Source organism: Oratosquilla oratoria, chromosome 42 (genome assembly GCF_046742065.1).
Source record: "Oratosquilla oratoria isolate Oo_2021 chromosome 42, ASM4674206v1, whole genome shotgun sequence".
NCBI classification, from domain to species: domain Eukaryota; kingdom Metazoa; phylum Arthropoda; class Malacostraca; order Stomatopoda; family Squillidae; genus Oratosquilla; species Oratosquilla oratoria.
Window position 1 is genome coordinate 29,682,860 of NC_134818.1, and position 18,541 is coordinate 29,701,400.

The 18,541-nt window shown below is 39.1% G+C and overlaps 1 protein-coding gene across 2 annotated transcripts; it reads left to right on the forward strand.

Annotated features, from left to right (window-relative positions):
* Window positions 1-587: 587 nt before the first annotated feature.
* LOC143021701 (flavin reductase (NADPH)-like) lies at window positions 588-17,661 on the forward strand. Of its 2 annotated transcripts, none has more exons than XM_076179346.1 (6): window positions 588-731; window positions 5,280-5,450; window positions 13,313-13,419; window positions 13,675-13,766; window positions 16,594-16,758; window positions 17,104-17,661. In XM_076179346.1, exons 2-6 carry the CDS (start codon window positions 5,298-5,300, stop codon window positions 17,268-17,270), a joined length of 684 nt encoding a protein of 227 aa, XP_076035461.1. In that variant the 5' UTR covers window positions 588-731; window positions 5,280-5,297; the 3' UTR covers window positions 17,271-17,661. The 2 variants fall into 2 exon arrangements, with proteins under 2 accessions (XP_076035461.1, XP_076035462.1); XM_076179347.1 differs by lacking the exon at window positions 588-731 and adding an exon at window positions 765-898.
* Window positions 17,662-18,541: the final 880 nt, after the last annotated feature.

An 18,541-nucleotide genomic window follows, 5' to 3' on the forward strand; every position in this document is an offset into this window, starting at 1 on the left:
AGGCTGAGAATGGCTAATTGATATATATATATAATATATATATATATATATATATATATATATATATATATATATATATATATATATATATATATAATATATATATATATATATATATATATATATATATATATATATATATATATATATATATATATATATATATATATATATATATATATATATATTGGGGGGGGGGAAGACGCACTTGAGCGGGTCATTGTCAACTTCCACTCGCGAGAAAAATAATGTAGTTAAACAAGTATATGCTGCAGGCTTGTGCCTAAAAACATTTGTATTTAAGTATACCTTCGCATCTGTCCACCATTTTCATCTTTTCACGTCTGGATACAAGTTTCTGTATATATATATATATATATATATATATATATATATATATATATATATATATATATATATATATATATATATATATATATATTATATAAATATATATATACATATATATATTTTTTTTTTCCAAGGAAAATTAAAAAATAAAATGTTCCTGCTGTACAATTCAGGTTTTCTATGAAGCTTGAAACGCACCCTAAATTGAAACACCTGGCGGTATCTGGTAGCTTCTCTGCATTCGACAGCTCCGTTTCTACATCTCCCAGAGCCACATCGATGTGGCAGTGCCCTAAAGACATTACATAAGAGGAATACGTCGGGGTAGCTGCAGAGTGAAATAACACGATTACCATAAATCTATTTCTGTCAGTTTAAAGGTGAGACAACAGTTGTCATGGAAAACGTACGATCCTTGTGAAATGTACTCTGTCACACTTCTCGAATGTTTGTTTATCTTTGGCGAGTGGTAAAGCGGGCAGGAATCACAAAGAAAAGATAGGGAAGGCGCATTAACTATTCATGCCCTTGTCAGTGAGGCGTTGAGGTGATTACATACCACACCACATTCGATTGTTATGTGAAATTGCTCCCTTATAGAATACCTGTTCAGTGTTATAGATAATCATAGTATCAAGAGAAAGTGATGTATAAGTGCGCACCAGTTTTAATGTCTTAGTAACTAATACTTGCCTTGCCTCTGATTATTTTGTATAATATATGATTGCGACACTGCATGATACCATGCTAACTCCTGTGCTTTAGTGGAAAAGAAAGTAATCTTAACATTGATAGTCTGTTCGATAAATGTCCCTGTGGGAGAATTGTATGTTGGTGATCATATAACTGTGGGAGTTATATGAAGTTACTCATCACAGCGCGGAAGATTACCAAATTATTGGACTGGATGCTTTGTAAGGTTACCAATTATTAATGAGTCTTATTTTACATAATATACAAGATACGACAGGTGTAATTGAGTTTTGAAGTCGCGAATAACAATAATGACAAAATAATATCATAATTAGCGTGACTTTGGTTCCATTTTTTCTATAACTATTATTGTGACGGCCTCGACGCAACTTGATATTGTAAAAGGGCGGGCGAGTGCCTTCACTACCTGTTGCCAATGTACATTGCCCATGAGAGATAACGTCACCGCTGGACTGATAAGAGCACCGAAAGTGTGGAAGTAGACAAATTCCATTCGCTACAATTCGCATCCAATGACTTTCTTTCTCGATCAGGTTGCAAACAATTATTCATCAGTCTCGGTTGACTTTATTTAATTTACTAAAGAAAAATCTCGTTTGATATTGTCAATTTGAAAACCCAACCCATTCTGTAATCCTTTGTACGAAATAAGGTATTGGACAGGGATGGGTACTGAGACCCATCATAGGTGCACTATTATTTTGGTCTTGTCCTCTCCAGAGTTCATTTTACTACCCTGGTCGAGAAGGGCCGGGACATGCAGGCTCGACCGCCAGCTTGTAGTGTACGTCATAATCTCGTTGCAATGGTGCACTACATTGTTATTGTCTTCATCCTGGCATGAATTATCTTTATCCAGGCATGTTATGAGATGTTACCCATCTGAAAGGTAGAATAGATACAATGTTTTAGGTGAAGCCCTCCCCGAAGAGGTTAGAACAAAGCTATGAGTGATAAAATGTGTCATGCGTGATGCGTTTGATAGACAATTCTTATCGTTCTGCTAGTACGCACATGGTGCTTTTTTCTGCTTCTCAGAGCATCCAATGTTTTTCGTATAGTTACTAAAAATTAAAGTGAGTAAAGTACCGATCAATCCGGGGTCAAATTTGTTTCCTTGATCGTCACATTGTGAGAAATTGGGTTAGTGTCACAAAAAATGTAATTTTTGTTGTTGCAATTTCCTAAAAATTGCTATTCTTCAACCAAGATATTTTCTATTGTCAGCTTACAAGAACACACATACGAGCCTTCACTTTATGTAAAGAAGTTTGACCAGTTGAAAGTTAAACTATTTGTGGACGACACCTATCATTTATTCTTGTAGTAGGGTGTTGGAACCTGCTAAGTCATCATTATACACCATCTCTATTCCCTACACGGCAGAGATCCTCCTGTAATATATCCAGCCCCGGGTAAGGGTATGTAGGTGTGGACGGATACAGTCTACTTCATCCAGCCTCCCTCAGCTGAATAAAATAGTTTTATATGCAAAGGGGGACGGAGAGAGGGGGTCGCTGATTAAATGAAGCGGCCTCGCTGTGGATGTACTGTGTCTTGCGACACTGCTTCTGACCCAGGGCGGTGGGCAGGGTGCAGGGATGACCCGTCATCCAGGAGGTGCTCAGATGAGAGGAAGGGTGGGAGGGGTGTGGAGTGTATTTAGGGATGAAATGGGTGGGAGTGTTTTTATGCCTTTCCCTTTTTGGCTACCTCCCTTGGAAGGGGGAAAAAGCCTTGGTATATGTATGTATGTATGTTAGCCTAGAATCGATAAGTAGATAACATTATCGTGTCAATAGGAACTGCCAAGATAACGCCTTCAATTGGAGAAGAAACAAATAGATGAAAATTATAAGTACCAAATATCAAAATCAATGAGGTGGAGCATTCTGCTGAAGAGGTGTCGGCAGGGTCGGGGAGAGTATAAGAGACAAAAGTCCATGATAAACCTTAAGAATTTCATTCCCTCAAACGCCAGACTATTTTATTCACCTGAAAAAAGCACTCAGGTATGAGAGGATTAGTGATAACGATAAGAAATGTTTACGATGCTTACGATAAGAATTGTTTTACTTTTGTAAAGTGAAAAGATTTTATTTGGGTCTGTCATGTGTTTCTGAAACAGCAATGCCGTGAGGAGACTCGATATGCATTGCATTTCATTCCAGAGGTTTTCTCTTGTATTCGTCAACAGAAAACTAGATAAATTAGAAATTACCAATCACAAGTCGTCGTCTTACTGAGCAAACCGTATTTTGTAAAAACCGTCTGACCTTCTCGGGACTTCTTTTAGTTAAATAAAATCGAATGATAGTAATCAGAACAAAAATCATATATTAAAATGAAATAACAAAACGATTCTAATATGCACGAAATGCTTAAACTATTGTCTATTACAATGCAAGTCACTGATTTTCATGGTTACCGTTTACTTTATGAAAAGTGAATATAAAAGTAACATTTGAAGGAGAGTGAGTTTGGAAGAAGCAGAAGGAAGTTGGATAGGCCGACTGTGAGAATAATGTATTATAATTTGCATGTTATTGTTTTGATACAAAAATATGATATCAAGCCCAGTAAGATCGGCTGTATATAGAAGACAATGACCGTAATGCTATGAGTACAAATGGTGATTCTGTTTAACGTCCCGGACTCCCACCTATCAGGAAGCTAGGACGATGCCCCTTACAGAGGACTTTGAAGCGTGGAACCATGCCAAAGTTCAACTCGCTGGCGATAGTGTTCGAATAGCCGTCGCCTCGACCACCGCCTCAAATAGCGACGCTCTGACCCTCTCAGCGAGCAGGTGATATTAACGTGAAGGAATGAGGAGCACAATCATAAAGATACGGTGCAATTGAATGTGAAGAGAACGGAACTGGTAGAGGGTTACAGGTAACTGGAAATTGAGGCATATGGAAGTAAAAGAAATGAAACTGGATTTGACCCAACTGGAGGGAGAGGAGAAGGTGTATTGGGAAATGAGAGGATGTTAGTGCAAGCATTGGAAGGAGTACACAAAGCAACAGGTGTACCAACTGTTATGCATGGGGCCTGGGTGAAGAACGCAAGAGAAGAAAACTCGTGAGGATGGCGGAGGTACGAAGTGTGACAGAGTATGTGTAGTTCAGCCTTAATGGTCCACTGCATGACCGGCGTATCCCCTGAGGGGCGATACAGCCTCTGACTTCATCCTGTTTGGTCAGGTTGTGTGTATGTATGGTAAGAAGTACTCCATGTGAAGCCTTTATGGTATGGAATAGCTGTGGATGTGGATAGTCCTAAATCATTGTTATCAACTCGATCATACTAATCGCAATGATATAATTCTCAAATTCTCGGTATGGATTTGGAAGAGTGATATGGTCATGCTTTGAGAATAGATAAAAAAAAGATATCCCCAAAGGATTCGTGATTATGAAATATCGGGAGCGAGACCAGGGAATAAACAAAAGACAGTGTGGATGGGTAGTGAGTGAATTTATAAACACTTGCACTATCGACCAAGCAAAAATGTGCGTGGATGAGAGAGACTTGAGAGTGCTTACGAGAGGGGAGGTGCCTCTATGATGAATTTGCAATAATGCTGAAAAGAATATGGGGTGCATTTTTTTCTTGTTGTGTAAGAGTATTGGATCCCTCTTAAAGGGCTTGAATCCCTCTTAATGTGGTTGGATTTTTTGAGGATTCGAATCCTGTAAGAGGAATCCAACCCCATGAAGAGGGGTCAAACCCCATTAAAAAGAATCTAAATTCATTAAAAAGGATCTAACCCCATCAAGAATTATCCAATCCCATTTTTAGAATCCAATCCCCTTATCCAATCCCCATTAAGAGGGGTCAAACCCCATTAAAAAGGATCTAACGCCATTAAGAATTATCCAATCCCATTTTTATAATCCAATCCCCTTAAAGCAGGATGGAATGAAAAGGAAGGGATGAGGATATTTTCTTTCATGCCAAGTTACCTCGCTTTGCTTGGGATTGCTTGGAGATAAAGCGAGTGCAGTAATAATGATAACGACGATTATAATGATGACAACATATGCATTCCGTTACCAACAATTCACGCCTGCTTCTATTCTTGAGATGAATTATAATGATACACTATTAGAATGATCATGATCAAATCAAAAGTTGAAATGGAGACATTTCCCGGACCCTCAAATTTTCCTGACTCACAACACATCATATTATGTCTTTATCCACAGTTGTGCCTGCCCTCTGAGATGGACGCGGCCAAGAAACTCCGTGTGGTGGTCCTCGGGGCGACGGGGAAGACGGGGGTCGAAGTGGTACAACAAGCCATCCAGGAGGGACACACTGTCACCGCTGTCGTCAGGGACCCATCCAAGATCACCTTCTCAGATGTTAACCTCCGGGTATGTTGAGGCTGAAGAAGCTTCCCAAGGAAGAACTAAAGATTGTAGATCAAGTTAATCACCCTCCAGGTGACAACACACACGTACACACATCTATATATGTTTATACATGTTTATGTCTGTATTTATATTATTTGCAGTCACTGTATTGGGTTTATACATTCAAGGATTTTGTTGTGCCCAATGCAAAATAATTTTACTTAATCTAAAGCCCCTAGGTGTAAATGGGATAACTTGTAACAACTCATTTTGGCCGTGCGGTGGGCTACCCCTACCATTTGGGGAAATAGAGATTAAAGTTATGTTTTGCTCGGTGCTAATATCGCTCAACGATGATCGTTCATGGTTCACTGGTGATCATCAAACGATTGTTTAGACTCGAAGGCACTATTTTTTTTTTTTTTTTTTTTTTTTTTTTTTTTTTAATGGGCTGTTTTGCTTCGAGCTGCAAAGTACGAGACTGATCATTTTAACCGAACCTTACAACGCGTTTATCCAAATATGACGCCAGGAGGTAAAATGAGCGTCACAGGCCATTGGCTGTGTTAGGCTAATTTTCTTTCTCACCTTTCTCACCCTCCTCCTGTTAGACCTGATAGGTCTGTCAGTTGCCACGTCTCGTTAGGTCTCTCCATTGTTGACGTTCCTCGTATTTTCTATCCCTCTCAACCTCCTCCAGTGAAGTTCCCCTCTTGTGCAGGGCCTGCTGGATATTTGTTCTCCATCTCATTCTTGGGCTCCAAGCAAAACGGACACTATGGCACTTTCGATCCGGTAACATCCCTTACAGATTTTATTCTGGTTAACTGTAGACAATATCTTTCAGGTGAAGTGGGGATGCTTTAATGTAAGTAGAAAAAAACAGGGGTTGTTGTATCCGTGACTCATACGTTATTGTTTATTTATTTTTTTCCTTTAATATTCCAGTGATCATATAACCCGTGATTAAATAACATGAACGCTTAATTTGTAATATATAGATATGTGTGTGTGTGTGTGTGTGTGTACTAGATTTAAAGTCTCATGCCGTGCTAGCTCCCGCGGCCGAAAACAAAAAAGAACAACATTAATAAAGCATAAATTGGTACTCTACCATCCCAAATTTATATCACAGAGTATCACATTTAAATGCATAAAACTTTGCAAGTTCACAAAACTTGGAAGTCCTTTTGAAATTTGAAATTTCAATGGTTAGCATATAACAATTCCTCATCCAGATCTGATCCCAGTGCTGGGGGTTCAAGAACCAAATGAAGGGCAGATTTTCAATCCCGGGATCATCCTGATTCCAATAAGGTATAATGTCCCTATAGAGCAAACATACAAGGGTCCCCGGACAGTCGGACAGATCGAATTTTGAGTGTACTTATACTATATATATATATATATATATATATATAAGACTGAAGGTGGAAGAAGCAGACGAGGAGTAATGGGAGAATTTCACGCTTTACTCCTCGTCTGCTTCTTCCACCTTCAGTCTTATTTGTCATAATATAGTCAATATATATATATATATATATATATATATATATATGTATGTATATGTAGTTGAATAGACCGGAAAGTTCTTTACTGATCAAGCTCTTCTCGGCTTTCAACAGAATATGCCTTCAAGAAAAGCTGTACCAAATCACACACATATATATATATATATATATATTAATTGTATATATGGGCGGGAGATTATTTTCAAGCATACCATCTTACATAAGGAGCCTCTAAAAACCACTTAAGAGCTGGAAATGGCATAGCCTTGACAAGAAACGTGCTAGAAGAAAATACAAAAGTTTTGGATTTATGTACAGACGATAGACGCCTCTCAATCTTAGAGGCATAATACATTAAGGAGTTGAGCCCAAACCTAAGCATTCAAGCAGAGGACCTCAAGGCCCTCCCAAGCATGTGACAAATCGCCACAAACCCAAGTATGGGACAAAACGCCACAAAACCAAGCATATGACATTTCGTCACAACCCGAAGTCGGAAGCTCTCCCAAGCATGTAACACCCCGTCACCACTCGAGCATCCCTGCAACCTCTCCCAATTAATCGGTAACCTCCCCCAGTGAAGAGCAAGTATGAACTCAAACATATAAAATGAAATATCACCGCACCATTCATCGGAACATTCTGCCCTAACCACAGAGAAAGGGTATTCAAAGCTACTGAAGAAGTGTCTTATACCCGAAATCGTGATCTAGCAACAATGACTACCTACAGTGAAGACATAAACCTGCTTTCAAAGGAGAACAAGTCCATAGTAAGGCATATGGAAAATACTCTTAAGAAAGTGATAAGCCCACAACTAGCCATCAATTTCAATTAGGTATATATATATATATATATATTATACTTATATATAAATATGAGAGAGAACCCAGTGGCGAATGAGTTTAGTACCTTGAGACTACATGGGATGAGAACTTTCTGATCTGAATAAAATCACTGGACGCCACTCAGAGAAAATATACGAAAGAGGCTGGTAAGACCCATAGGATTTAGGAGACATGGGGGGCTGAACCTCTGTCTTCGCACTTACGATGGTGTTAGGTTGCAAGAAACATATCGTAAGTCGAATGGTCGTAAGTGGAAGAATGGTTCTACGAGTATGCTGAATTCCAACAAGAAGAAGTACGCCAGCACCTGGAAGTTAGTATATAAGTTATAAGCTAGCATATAAGTCAAAACAAACACACCAGATAAGAAACCGATCAACCCAGATCTCGACAGAGATCGACCAATAAAAAATAAACGTTATCTAAGTAGGAAGAAAGTTGATTTATCAGGCCAAGGAGGAATATCGTCGCTGTCCACCCGCGTTCGTTTGATAGCATACCTGCCCTCGCGTCCTGAGTTCTTAAGCAACGGAAGCCATGGCAATGATTAAAACACTTGATCTAATCACTAATGCGTCCTTCGTCCTGTGGGAACGTGCGAAATAATCCTCTGATCTTTGGGCTGAAAAAAAAGATGCGGTACTGAATTACAAAAGTAGCTCCTTTCCTATATATTATGATTAGGCTCCACACACACATATGTGTGTGTGTGTGGTATAGACATGCCTGTATTCACAAATGCGGAGTAATCATCAGGAAAGATAAACTGACGAAGCAGAGTGCTTTCGTATATTTACATCTTTGTACTATCACTGAAGATATAAATATACAATTCACGAAAGCTCTCTGCTTCGTTAGTTTACCTTTCCTGTATGTATGTATATATATATATATATATATATATAAATATATATATATATATATGTGTGTGTGTGTGGTGTGTGATTCACCATGATCTTGGATCACGTGTTGGACTCGTGATCAACATTTATTAACCTCCCGGATGAGAGCTCAGAGCTTGTATGACCGATCTATAGTTAATAATGTGACCTTACACGCACACACACACCCAACTCCCCGCCCACGAAGTATCAGCGAAGTGATACAGAAATTATTTCAGCCCTGGGGGGGAGTCGAACTCAGAGCGCCGTAGTGGCTGGCGAGAAGTCTAACCACAGCAGGTGTGTGTGTGTGTGTGTGTGTGTGTGTGTGTGTGTGTGTGTGTGTGTGTGTGTGTGTGTGTGTGTGTGTGTGTGTGTGTGTGTGTGTGTGTGTGTGTGTGTGTGTGTGTGTGTGTGTGTGTGTGTGTGTGTGTGTGTGTGTGTGTGTGTGTTATAGAATGCAAGTAGATTAAACACGACATTCTGACAGCTGATCATTTTCTTACTCACGTCTGAATGTATGCATATTGTCTAGCTGTCACTAGACGATAGGATAGGCATCGTACTGTAAGCGATGGTGTTATGTGCTAGACCAGGGGTGGGGAAGTCTTGGCACGCGTGCAAATCCTGGCACACTAACGACTGTTTTACGTCATAAATCTCCAACTTCTTTATTACGACCGCATGCTGCGCTGAGCGGCGAATTTGGGCCCTTATACAGTAGGAGGTGAAATTTATATTTGCAATTTTACTCCGTTGGCACGCGAGAAAATATATTAAAGATTTGGCTGGTTTCGGCACCCCCAGTTTAAAAGGTTCCCCCACCCCTTTACTACTGTAAACCGTGCAAAGATTAACTATATTGTCTCCCGTCGCATTTCGCCACCCTCACCTCAACCACTGAGGGGGTACTACGTAGATGAATGAAATAGACCGGCGACAGGCGAAAAAAAAAAGAAGGGAAAAGGCGAACGTTTTGATTTTAAATCTTCAACGGTCGCCAACTAATTTTCTTTTTTTTCCAATGCTAGCTGGTTGCAAACGTCATGCTAAGTTGCAAGTTGCGATTTGCCTTATATTCTTACTTCCTGGGTCCGATTAGGATGCAAGAAATGTGTAAGCTACACGATTTTAGTTGTCGACATTTATAACGTCTGTAGACAAAGCTAATCGTCAGTACATACATGCAATTCTATATTTAATTATTTATTTGCATGTTTGATTTTTCATTAATTAATATATTTATGGACGCCACCAATAGATTTCATTCACTTACGAGTTATTCCCCCCATCCCCCCATCACCTCCCCACCTCGTTTCGATTACACGATAAAGGCCATTTACTCTGTCAAACGGTTTGTCAAACCCGGTTGTCCAGCCGATTTGTCAAGAGGTTTGAAGAGGTGTCAGACGGTCAAACCAAACGTAGATCCAACCTCAGTGTGACTCGTGCAGTTGTGCAAAGATGCTTCTCGGCCAAGACCAGTGGCGGATCCAGGATCAGAATTTAGGGGGATTAACCTGAGATTTGTGAGTATAGATGACGACTGGGGGGGGGGCTATCCTGAATTTTGTAAATATAGATGACGCTTTTAAACAGATGTACTCTGTAGCACGAATACGGTGATTTTGAATATGAATTGAAGTTTATGTTCTCATTTGATTTGATTTCTTTCAAAATATTGGGCAAAAGTAATTCTTAATCTTACATTTTTAAATATTTACCCTCAATAATGTGTTGAATATTCCTCCAATTATTCTCAGTGAAAAGTATTTTATCAAATGCTGAAAAAGTCTGCCACTGTATTACTGCTTTCTGACACGTACCTGTGTACACGCGGCAGGTTTTTCAACCTCTGCAATGTGGTAATGAAAAAACAAATTTGAAGGAGGGGGGGGGCTTTCAGTCCCCCCCCCCTCGATTCGCCACTAACCAAGACACATCATTTGATATTGGTTTAGCGGTGGCATTAAAGGAATAAGAAAAGAAGATCGAAGTGGACAAAGGATTGGTTGTTGAGAAGAGACCAAGATTCACTAGGCAACTTGCTTGTCGATTTAGAATTTGAGCCGGATAACCCCCCTTATTCCTAGCATATTCCTTCGATTTCACCTTCCATAAAGCTGGATGTTCTCTATATTTGAGTGTAAATTCCAATAATAGCTGCCTCTCATGCCCCTTTCCATTATATTCTTCCATATGCAGACTTCCGACAGGAGATGTAATTGTTGTGTCCACTTCAAGGTGTGAATATCTACTTAGGTTTGATGTTTGACCGTCGTTCTCACGATCAAAATGTTTGTGGATGACGTCATGTCGCTTGCAGGCCGCCCACAAAAGTCAGGCTCAGCCAGACTTGCTTCAAACCGTTTGACCAACGTGATTGACAACCAAATACCCCATTCGCATGGTCAAACCACTTCAAACACATGTTTGACAAACCGGATTTGAGAAACCGTTTGATCGTGCAAATGGCCCTATAGATGATAACGATTGTTTTCACGATATCTACACTCTGGCTGCCGGCTGGCATTTATATTCAGCAAAAGGACATAGTCACACACACACACACACACACACACACACACACACTCACTCACTCACTCACAGAAGACTTATTAAAATAGGATAAAAGAAAAACAAGACATGAAAAGGAACTTAAAAATGATAATTATAGAAGAGATCTGAAATAAACTAGTTTTCCACACAGAATGGTGGATGTCTGGAACAAATTGGACGTGCAAAAACCATACAAGAATTTAAGAACAAACTAGATGCTGAGAAATACAAAGACGGATCACTACGAGTATAGCTCCCCTTCCCGTATAATACAACTAGGTAAACACACACACACACACACACACACACACAGTATTAAAAAGAATATAAAGAAATTAGAAAGAATAAAAAGAGCAACGACAAAGATGGTACCAAACCTGGAGCAAAGAAGAGAAAGAGATCTACTGACTATATACTTCTAGAATTATATAAGGAATGGAAGTCCTAGATAGAGATGATTTATTAAAGTGGGACAAGAGAAAAACATGAGGGCATGAAAAGAAACTCAAAAAGGATAGTTATAGAAGAGATCTGAAAAAGAATAGCTTCCCACACAGAGTGGTGGATATCTGAAATAAATTGGATGAGGAAAAAGTGAGTGCAAAAACTATACCAGAGTTTAAGAACAAACTTGATACTGAAAGATACATAGACGGGTCACTATGAGCATAGCTCCCTTCCCGTATAATACGACTAGGTAAATACACATACACAGCATTACCCATAGATCGGTCGTATATGAGCTCAGAGCTCTCCTCCGGGAAGGAAATAGCTGTCGATCGCGAGTCCAACACGTGATCCAAGACCATGGTGAATCAGTTTCTCTCTCTCACATTAACACACACATACGACTCGGTGGCGCGGTTGTTAGAGAACCGAACTGTCAGTGTAATGGTGCCCGCAGTAGCTAGTTTGAAACCTGCCCAGGGCCGAAATTATTTCGGTATCACTGCGCTTCGGGTCGTTACTCTGACTCTCGTGGGCCGGGAGTTGTGTGTGTGTGTGAGTTTAAGGTCATAGCATCACCCATAGATCGGTCATACGAGCTCTGAGCTCTCTTCCGGGAGGGAAATAGCTGTCGATCACGAGTCCAACAAGTGATCCAAAGAGACCAAGGTGAATAAGGTGAACACACACACACACACACGAAGTGACAACGAAGTTTGGAATTCCAAGAAAACTTAAGTTTCATCGATCTACAACGAGGGAGTACTTTTGTTGTATTAATAATAAGGAAGGGTGTAGTGAGAAGGTGAAGAAAAAGGAGAAAGGGAGGGATTACTGAGGGAAATGGAAGGAAATGGGGAAGGTGACGAACGGGTTCCCCCGGACGTCAAGAGAAATGTCAACAAGAGGTCTGCAGACGATGCCGGCGAAGTCGAAAATATCATTAAAAGTTCTGAAATATAGATAAGAACAGCACAACAGAAAGTGGAGATAATAATTTCCATGGATTTAATGAGGGTGTGGATGCCAACCTCCCCCGATTAGCAAGTCTAGAGAAAATGACCAAACATTGGGAGGCTAGGTTCAGCCACTACGGCAGTCCGGGTACGAATCCTGCCCAGGGTTGAAATAATTTCAGTATCGCTGTGCTGCAGGTTGTTACTCCTTGTGGGCGGGGAGTTGGGTGTGTGTGTGCGTGTGAGGTCACAGCATTACCCATAGATCGGTCATATGAGCTCTCTTCCGGGAGGGAAATAGCTGTCGATCACGAGTCCAACATGTGATCCAAGACCATCGTTTGCATCTCTTCCCATCTAAGAGAAACTTGTGTTACGTTCAACGCCAAGATATTTTTAGGTGCGCAAACCTCTTCGATTTCGAAGGAAGTATTTATTGTAATATTTTTTTAACGATAAGCAGTGCTTCAAGAAGATGCGAGTCATAGAGAGATTTTTAGGAAGGTAGCAGAAACAAGGGAAAGCAGACGTTAGACGTGACCTGAGTTCTTGTTTTGAAAGTTGTTTGTAAATCTAACTTGTTTGCAAATCTAACTTAATTGTATATAATAAATATCGACTAGAATACGCTTAACATATTATGCGCTGGTGGCGTAATTGGAAGCGTCTCGACTCCCGCAGGTTGTAGTCGGTGATGTGTTCGACTCGACATCGCTGACGGCGAAGATGGTCGGACAGGACGCCGTCATCTCCTGCTTAGGGTTCTCCCGAAACCCCCAGCCAGTCACGTCAGTAAATTTCGCTTAAGGTCGTTATGAATACTTGCCTGTGCATCCTCATCGCCCTTACGGCCTCTAATGCGATCCATAAAAATGAGTCACTGTCCTCTGCACATGGATGAGGAGATTCTGCACAGAATCCACATAAATTAGTTTTTTTTTTTATCAAGATTATCAATATGAACAATGGTTTTGGTCAGGCTTTTCAATAAAAAAAAATGGCTTTGAGCATGTGTGAGTTATATTTGTCATTTTGTTTTGTAGAGGCTACACAGAGTCCTGCAAGGCAATAGTGACTGCCATGCGAACCAGCAACGTCAACCGATTAGTGTGTATGACATCATGGTACACAGACGGTAAGCTTTTGCAGTTAGAAAGAAAAGGGGGGAGTAGAAAGGAAAAATTAATTGAGAACAACTACATTATCTCATGATGAAGATGGTAAATCAGCTTAAACACATTATGAGTCCATTAGTGTATACATATGTGTACATATTGTATATTTTACCTAATTGCAATATACAGGGCGAGATTGAACTATTTCTTCTTCCATGTTATACAAATCAGTTCTACTGGAAATAAAACTTTATGTTGTAATATCTTTCAAATTCCTTGTCTTTTTCAATTTCTTTCCATACCTTTAGGTTATTCTACTATCCCACACTGAGAATTCTATTTTGTTAATTACATCCAATCTTTTCATAGTTTAGATGAGAGCAATTATACCATCTACCTCACTTTCATCTAATTATTGGCAGGTCTCTACCATAACCAAACAAATTGAAAGATTGATACTGAATTCAGTGTGATCAGAATACACACCAGTCTCACATTACAGTATTTGTATAGATATGACAATAATATATTTTTCCCAAATTCTTACATAGGTCAAAGCAAAATCAGACTTCAGTGCCAAAAAACCGAGCAAGGGGGTCTGCCCCACACCTATCATAACTTTAACTTCCTTCCATTTCATTCTTTCCTTACACTAACCCTCCAAATCCCCCCTCTCAACCATCTTACCTATCCTGCTTTTTACTTACTACTTAGCCCTATCATATAATACATATACCATACATATACCAAAGGCTTTTTTTCCCCCTTACAAGGGAGGTAGCCAAAAGAAAAAGGCAAAAAAACTACTCCTACCCATTCCATCCTCTACATACTCCACTCCCCTCCACCCTCTTCCCTCCCTCTTATCGTGGTTCCTCCTGGATGATGGGTCATCCCTGCATCTTGTCCACTGCCCTGGGTCAGAAGCAGTGTCGCAGGACACAGCACATCCACAGCAAGGCCACTTCATTGTGGATTTTCTGTCCCCTCATGCAGAAAATGAGAAGACAGGGAGAAATCCCTTTGGGCTGTGTCAATTTATTTCTTATACATACTCCCTCACCTCCCATCCCCCACCCACTCCCCCTCATGCATCACAGCATCATCCATACACAACCCTTCTCCATTCACCCCTATCTTCTGTCCTCTCCTGTCCTTCCTCAACAGACATTTCTCTTTCATAATGCCCCCTTTTACCCCATCCATCCATCTCATCCTAGGACACCCTCTCATGTTCACTCCTTCCACCTCTGCCTTCCACACCTCTTTTACTAATCTTTCTTCACTCATTCTTTCCATGTTGGCACAATTACTCCTTCATACAATCTCCTTTTAGCATCCATTCCCAAATGTCTATTTCTCATTACACTTTTTAATCCCCCAAGGCATGTACTCACTTCTCTCAGTCTACATTTTACCTCCACTCCTCCCTTTCCTGCCACATTCGCACCCAAGTATCTAAAACTATCCACTTTCTCCAGTCTCTCTCCCTTGATACTCACTTCCAGCCTGCTGCCACTCTTTCCCCTTGTACATCTCATCACCTTATGTTTACCCACATTTATCTTCAACTTCCTTCTTTCACACACCTTCCCAAAGTCTGTCACTAACTTCCTCAATCCCTCCTCTGATCCTGCTACCATATAATACCGAACATATATACACAGAGCCCTTACATGCCTAAGTGCTACCCCGTGGCAAAGTTCTCAGTGATGCCCCCCCATCCCCACCTCCCATCTCCACCATTCCTTACAGCTTATTTTACCTACTGGCTCACGAAATAATTAAACGGATTTTAAAAATTGTATTTAATGTCCCTATTGCAGAAAGGATAAATAAAAAATATTTCACATTCTGTTGATTCAAACACAAAATATGTATATTACAGTAAAATATTTAGGGCTTCTTTTGACCTTTTTTTTTTATTTCCTCTTTCCCATAGCACATCAGTCATTCTGAAGTAAATGCTTAACAAGTTTGATGTGCATAATTTTTCAGTTCTAAGACTAAATTGATTGTCTTTCCATCAATCTCTTACAATCCTCTCACACAATTTAGCTATCATTTTGGCTGGAGACACTGGCCTGTAAGTTCCGAGAGGGGAAGTTTGTGACATTAAACAAAATCAGTCATCACATTAGCCCTCTTCTAATCCAGTATATGCAAGTATGTGTGTATATGAAATAGAAAAAAAACTAGACAAAGTCAGCAGAAAAAAATGTATGCTGACTTTTTACATAGTCAAGAAAACTATACAAAATCTATAGTAACAATCATACCAATGCAATTGTTTTGTTATCTTTTAAAAAGGTTTAGGTCAGACAAATTAGTACAATATGATGTAGTTCTATCTATTGGAAATGGACAAATCTGGAAATCACCAATATTTGGAACCAACAAATTTTCAAAAATATACCAGAATATTAGAAAGTGCTTCTAGTATCTGGGATTTTCTAAATTTAGAACTTAATTTTAAATATTGGAGATTTCTAAATGTTATCAATTCTTAAAAGAACAATATGTACTAATTAACTTCTGGAGGATTTTCTAAAATAAGGGATACAAATATTTTGAAAGTCTGGTTTTCCATGGTCTAGTAACAGATGGAAGTGTAATTGTATAAGAATATGGTGAATATGTAGAGATTAGACTCCAAATGGAGTAGATTTTGTGATGTATACTCCATACAAAAGTTTGTAAATAAGGGCTCTTAAGAGGGCCAAAAATAGAATGAAATTAAGGAAGTCTGGGTGGTTATTAAACTTTTTTTTTAAAGTAGTAGAAATGTGTAGATACAAGACAAAAATTACATAACAACTGGATAAAACCCTTCACACTCTTCCTCAGTGCAAGACACATCACGCCTAGGCTTCATGATCAAATGGATGCTATTACCTTTTCTACGTCCAGTTCTTACTAACATGAAGGAAATGGAAGATTACATATCCACATGCTCCGACATCAACTACACTGTTGTCAGGCCTCCTGGGCTTGGAACAGGTGCAAGGACAAGTAAGTACAATTCTGGATGGTTGTTTGGCAGTAACAAATAAAATGAGAGGATTTATTGGGAAATAGAAATAATTGAAACCCTCTTAGGCTAAATTGTCCAATATTGTGTATGTATAGTTTTGCTTTGATGTACCTGGAAGATAATTAGTATATCACTTATTCCACAGCAAAAAAAAAAGATTATGTAGTTGAATTCAGGAAGGACAATACATTTTTGTGTATCACTGGACACACATGTACTAAAAGCCCTTTTTTTTCAGATCATTTACTCCATTCCACAAACTCAAGTACTCATGTATTGTATTTGAGTAAGTTTATGTCATTTCTTTTTCTCTCTCTCTCTAGAGCTACCTATGAGTGTGGCAGAAGGGGAAACAATGGTGGACACTGGCAGCAGTTTTAACCAGACTAGTCGTTCTGATGTAGCCGCATTTATGCTCTCCTGCCTTATGACCTCAAATTACAATAAGAAGATGATAGCCATAACAACAAATAAAGCCAAAAATAAGTAATTTCTCATATATATGATAGAAAAGTAGGCTCAAGTACAGTAGCTTAGATAAATGTTTTTATTCCGAGACCAATGGCTTTGAACAGTTATATGACAGTGAATGACATGGAAGTGTTGGTACGCACTCTACACATAGGGACTGATCTGTTCATAATGAATTTAGCTTTTGTTTAGTTCTCTTTTATAGGTTATTCATATAGTCATTACTATATTTGAATGAAAACATTGAATACCTCTTTAATGCCATCGCTTCTTGTGTCATAATGTCTTCCACAAAATTTATAAGATATTTCAGAGCTACTTTAAATGAGCCTACTTTGTGATAAAACTAAATTTTTTCCATTGTGAAAATAATTTTTGTCACCTCACCAAATTAAAATTCATACCTTTAATTTTTTACTTTTATCAACATTCATTTGACTGCAGTTCAGAAGATTTTCAATTAACTGCATCCTCATCATGGTATCCAGCAGTTAAGAAAACAAAGACATCTAACAAACAACACAAAGTATATGAATAATAAATGACTGCACTAAAGTAATAGCAATGGAACTTCTACTCTCAGAAGCCATAATCCTTCCCATCAAGCAGCACATGAGTAATAAGCATGCAGTTCTGTCCAAACCCCCTGGAAAACAAGGATATAGAACAAGTTGGAACCAAACATTAAACTGGAGCTAGATATGATCAATTGGAGAATAAGAGACAGGACGCTACAAGTGTTGCTCTTTGCTGTATGCTAGTTAGGTAACTACAGTTAGGTAATCCCTCACACTATATAACACAAATACAGCAGCAACAACAACCACTCCACAATTGACTGACAAATTCTATCTTCATCAAATTCACCAGACATCAACCCAATAGAAAAATTACTCTTAACCCAAGTAAGAATTGCACTGATGTGCAAGTCACCACCCTAAATTAAAATAGTACCAACAAAGAATCGGCCAAGTAACAGGCTCTAGTTACATGGAACAAATTAGACAATAAAACAGTATGTGCAAACACAATACAAGATTTTAAGATAAAACTTGATGCCGAGAGATACAAAGACGGGTCACCACGAGCATAGCTCCCCTCCCGTATATTACAACTAGGTAAATACATCATACTAATTGGCTTATAGTACAAACCCTTACTCTCATTCCCTCTAGACATCAACACCAATTTTCCTCAATAAGTAACTTTTGAGCTGAACCATGGGCTAAGGCCAATTTTTGGTTCTACTGTGAGAGAGAACCAGTCCAGCAACAAGGAAAATATTGGTTT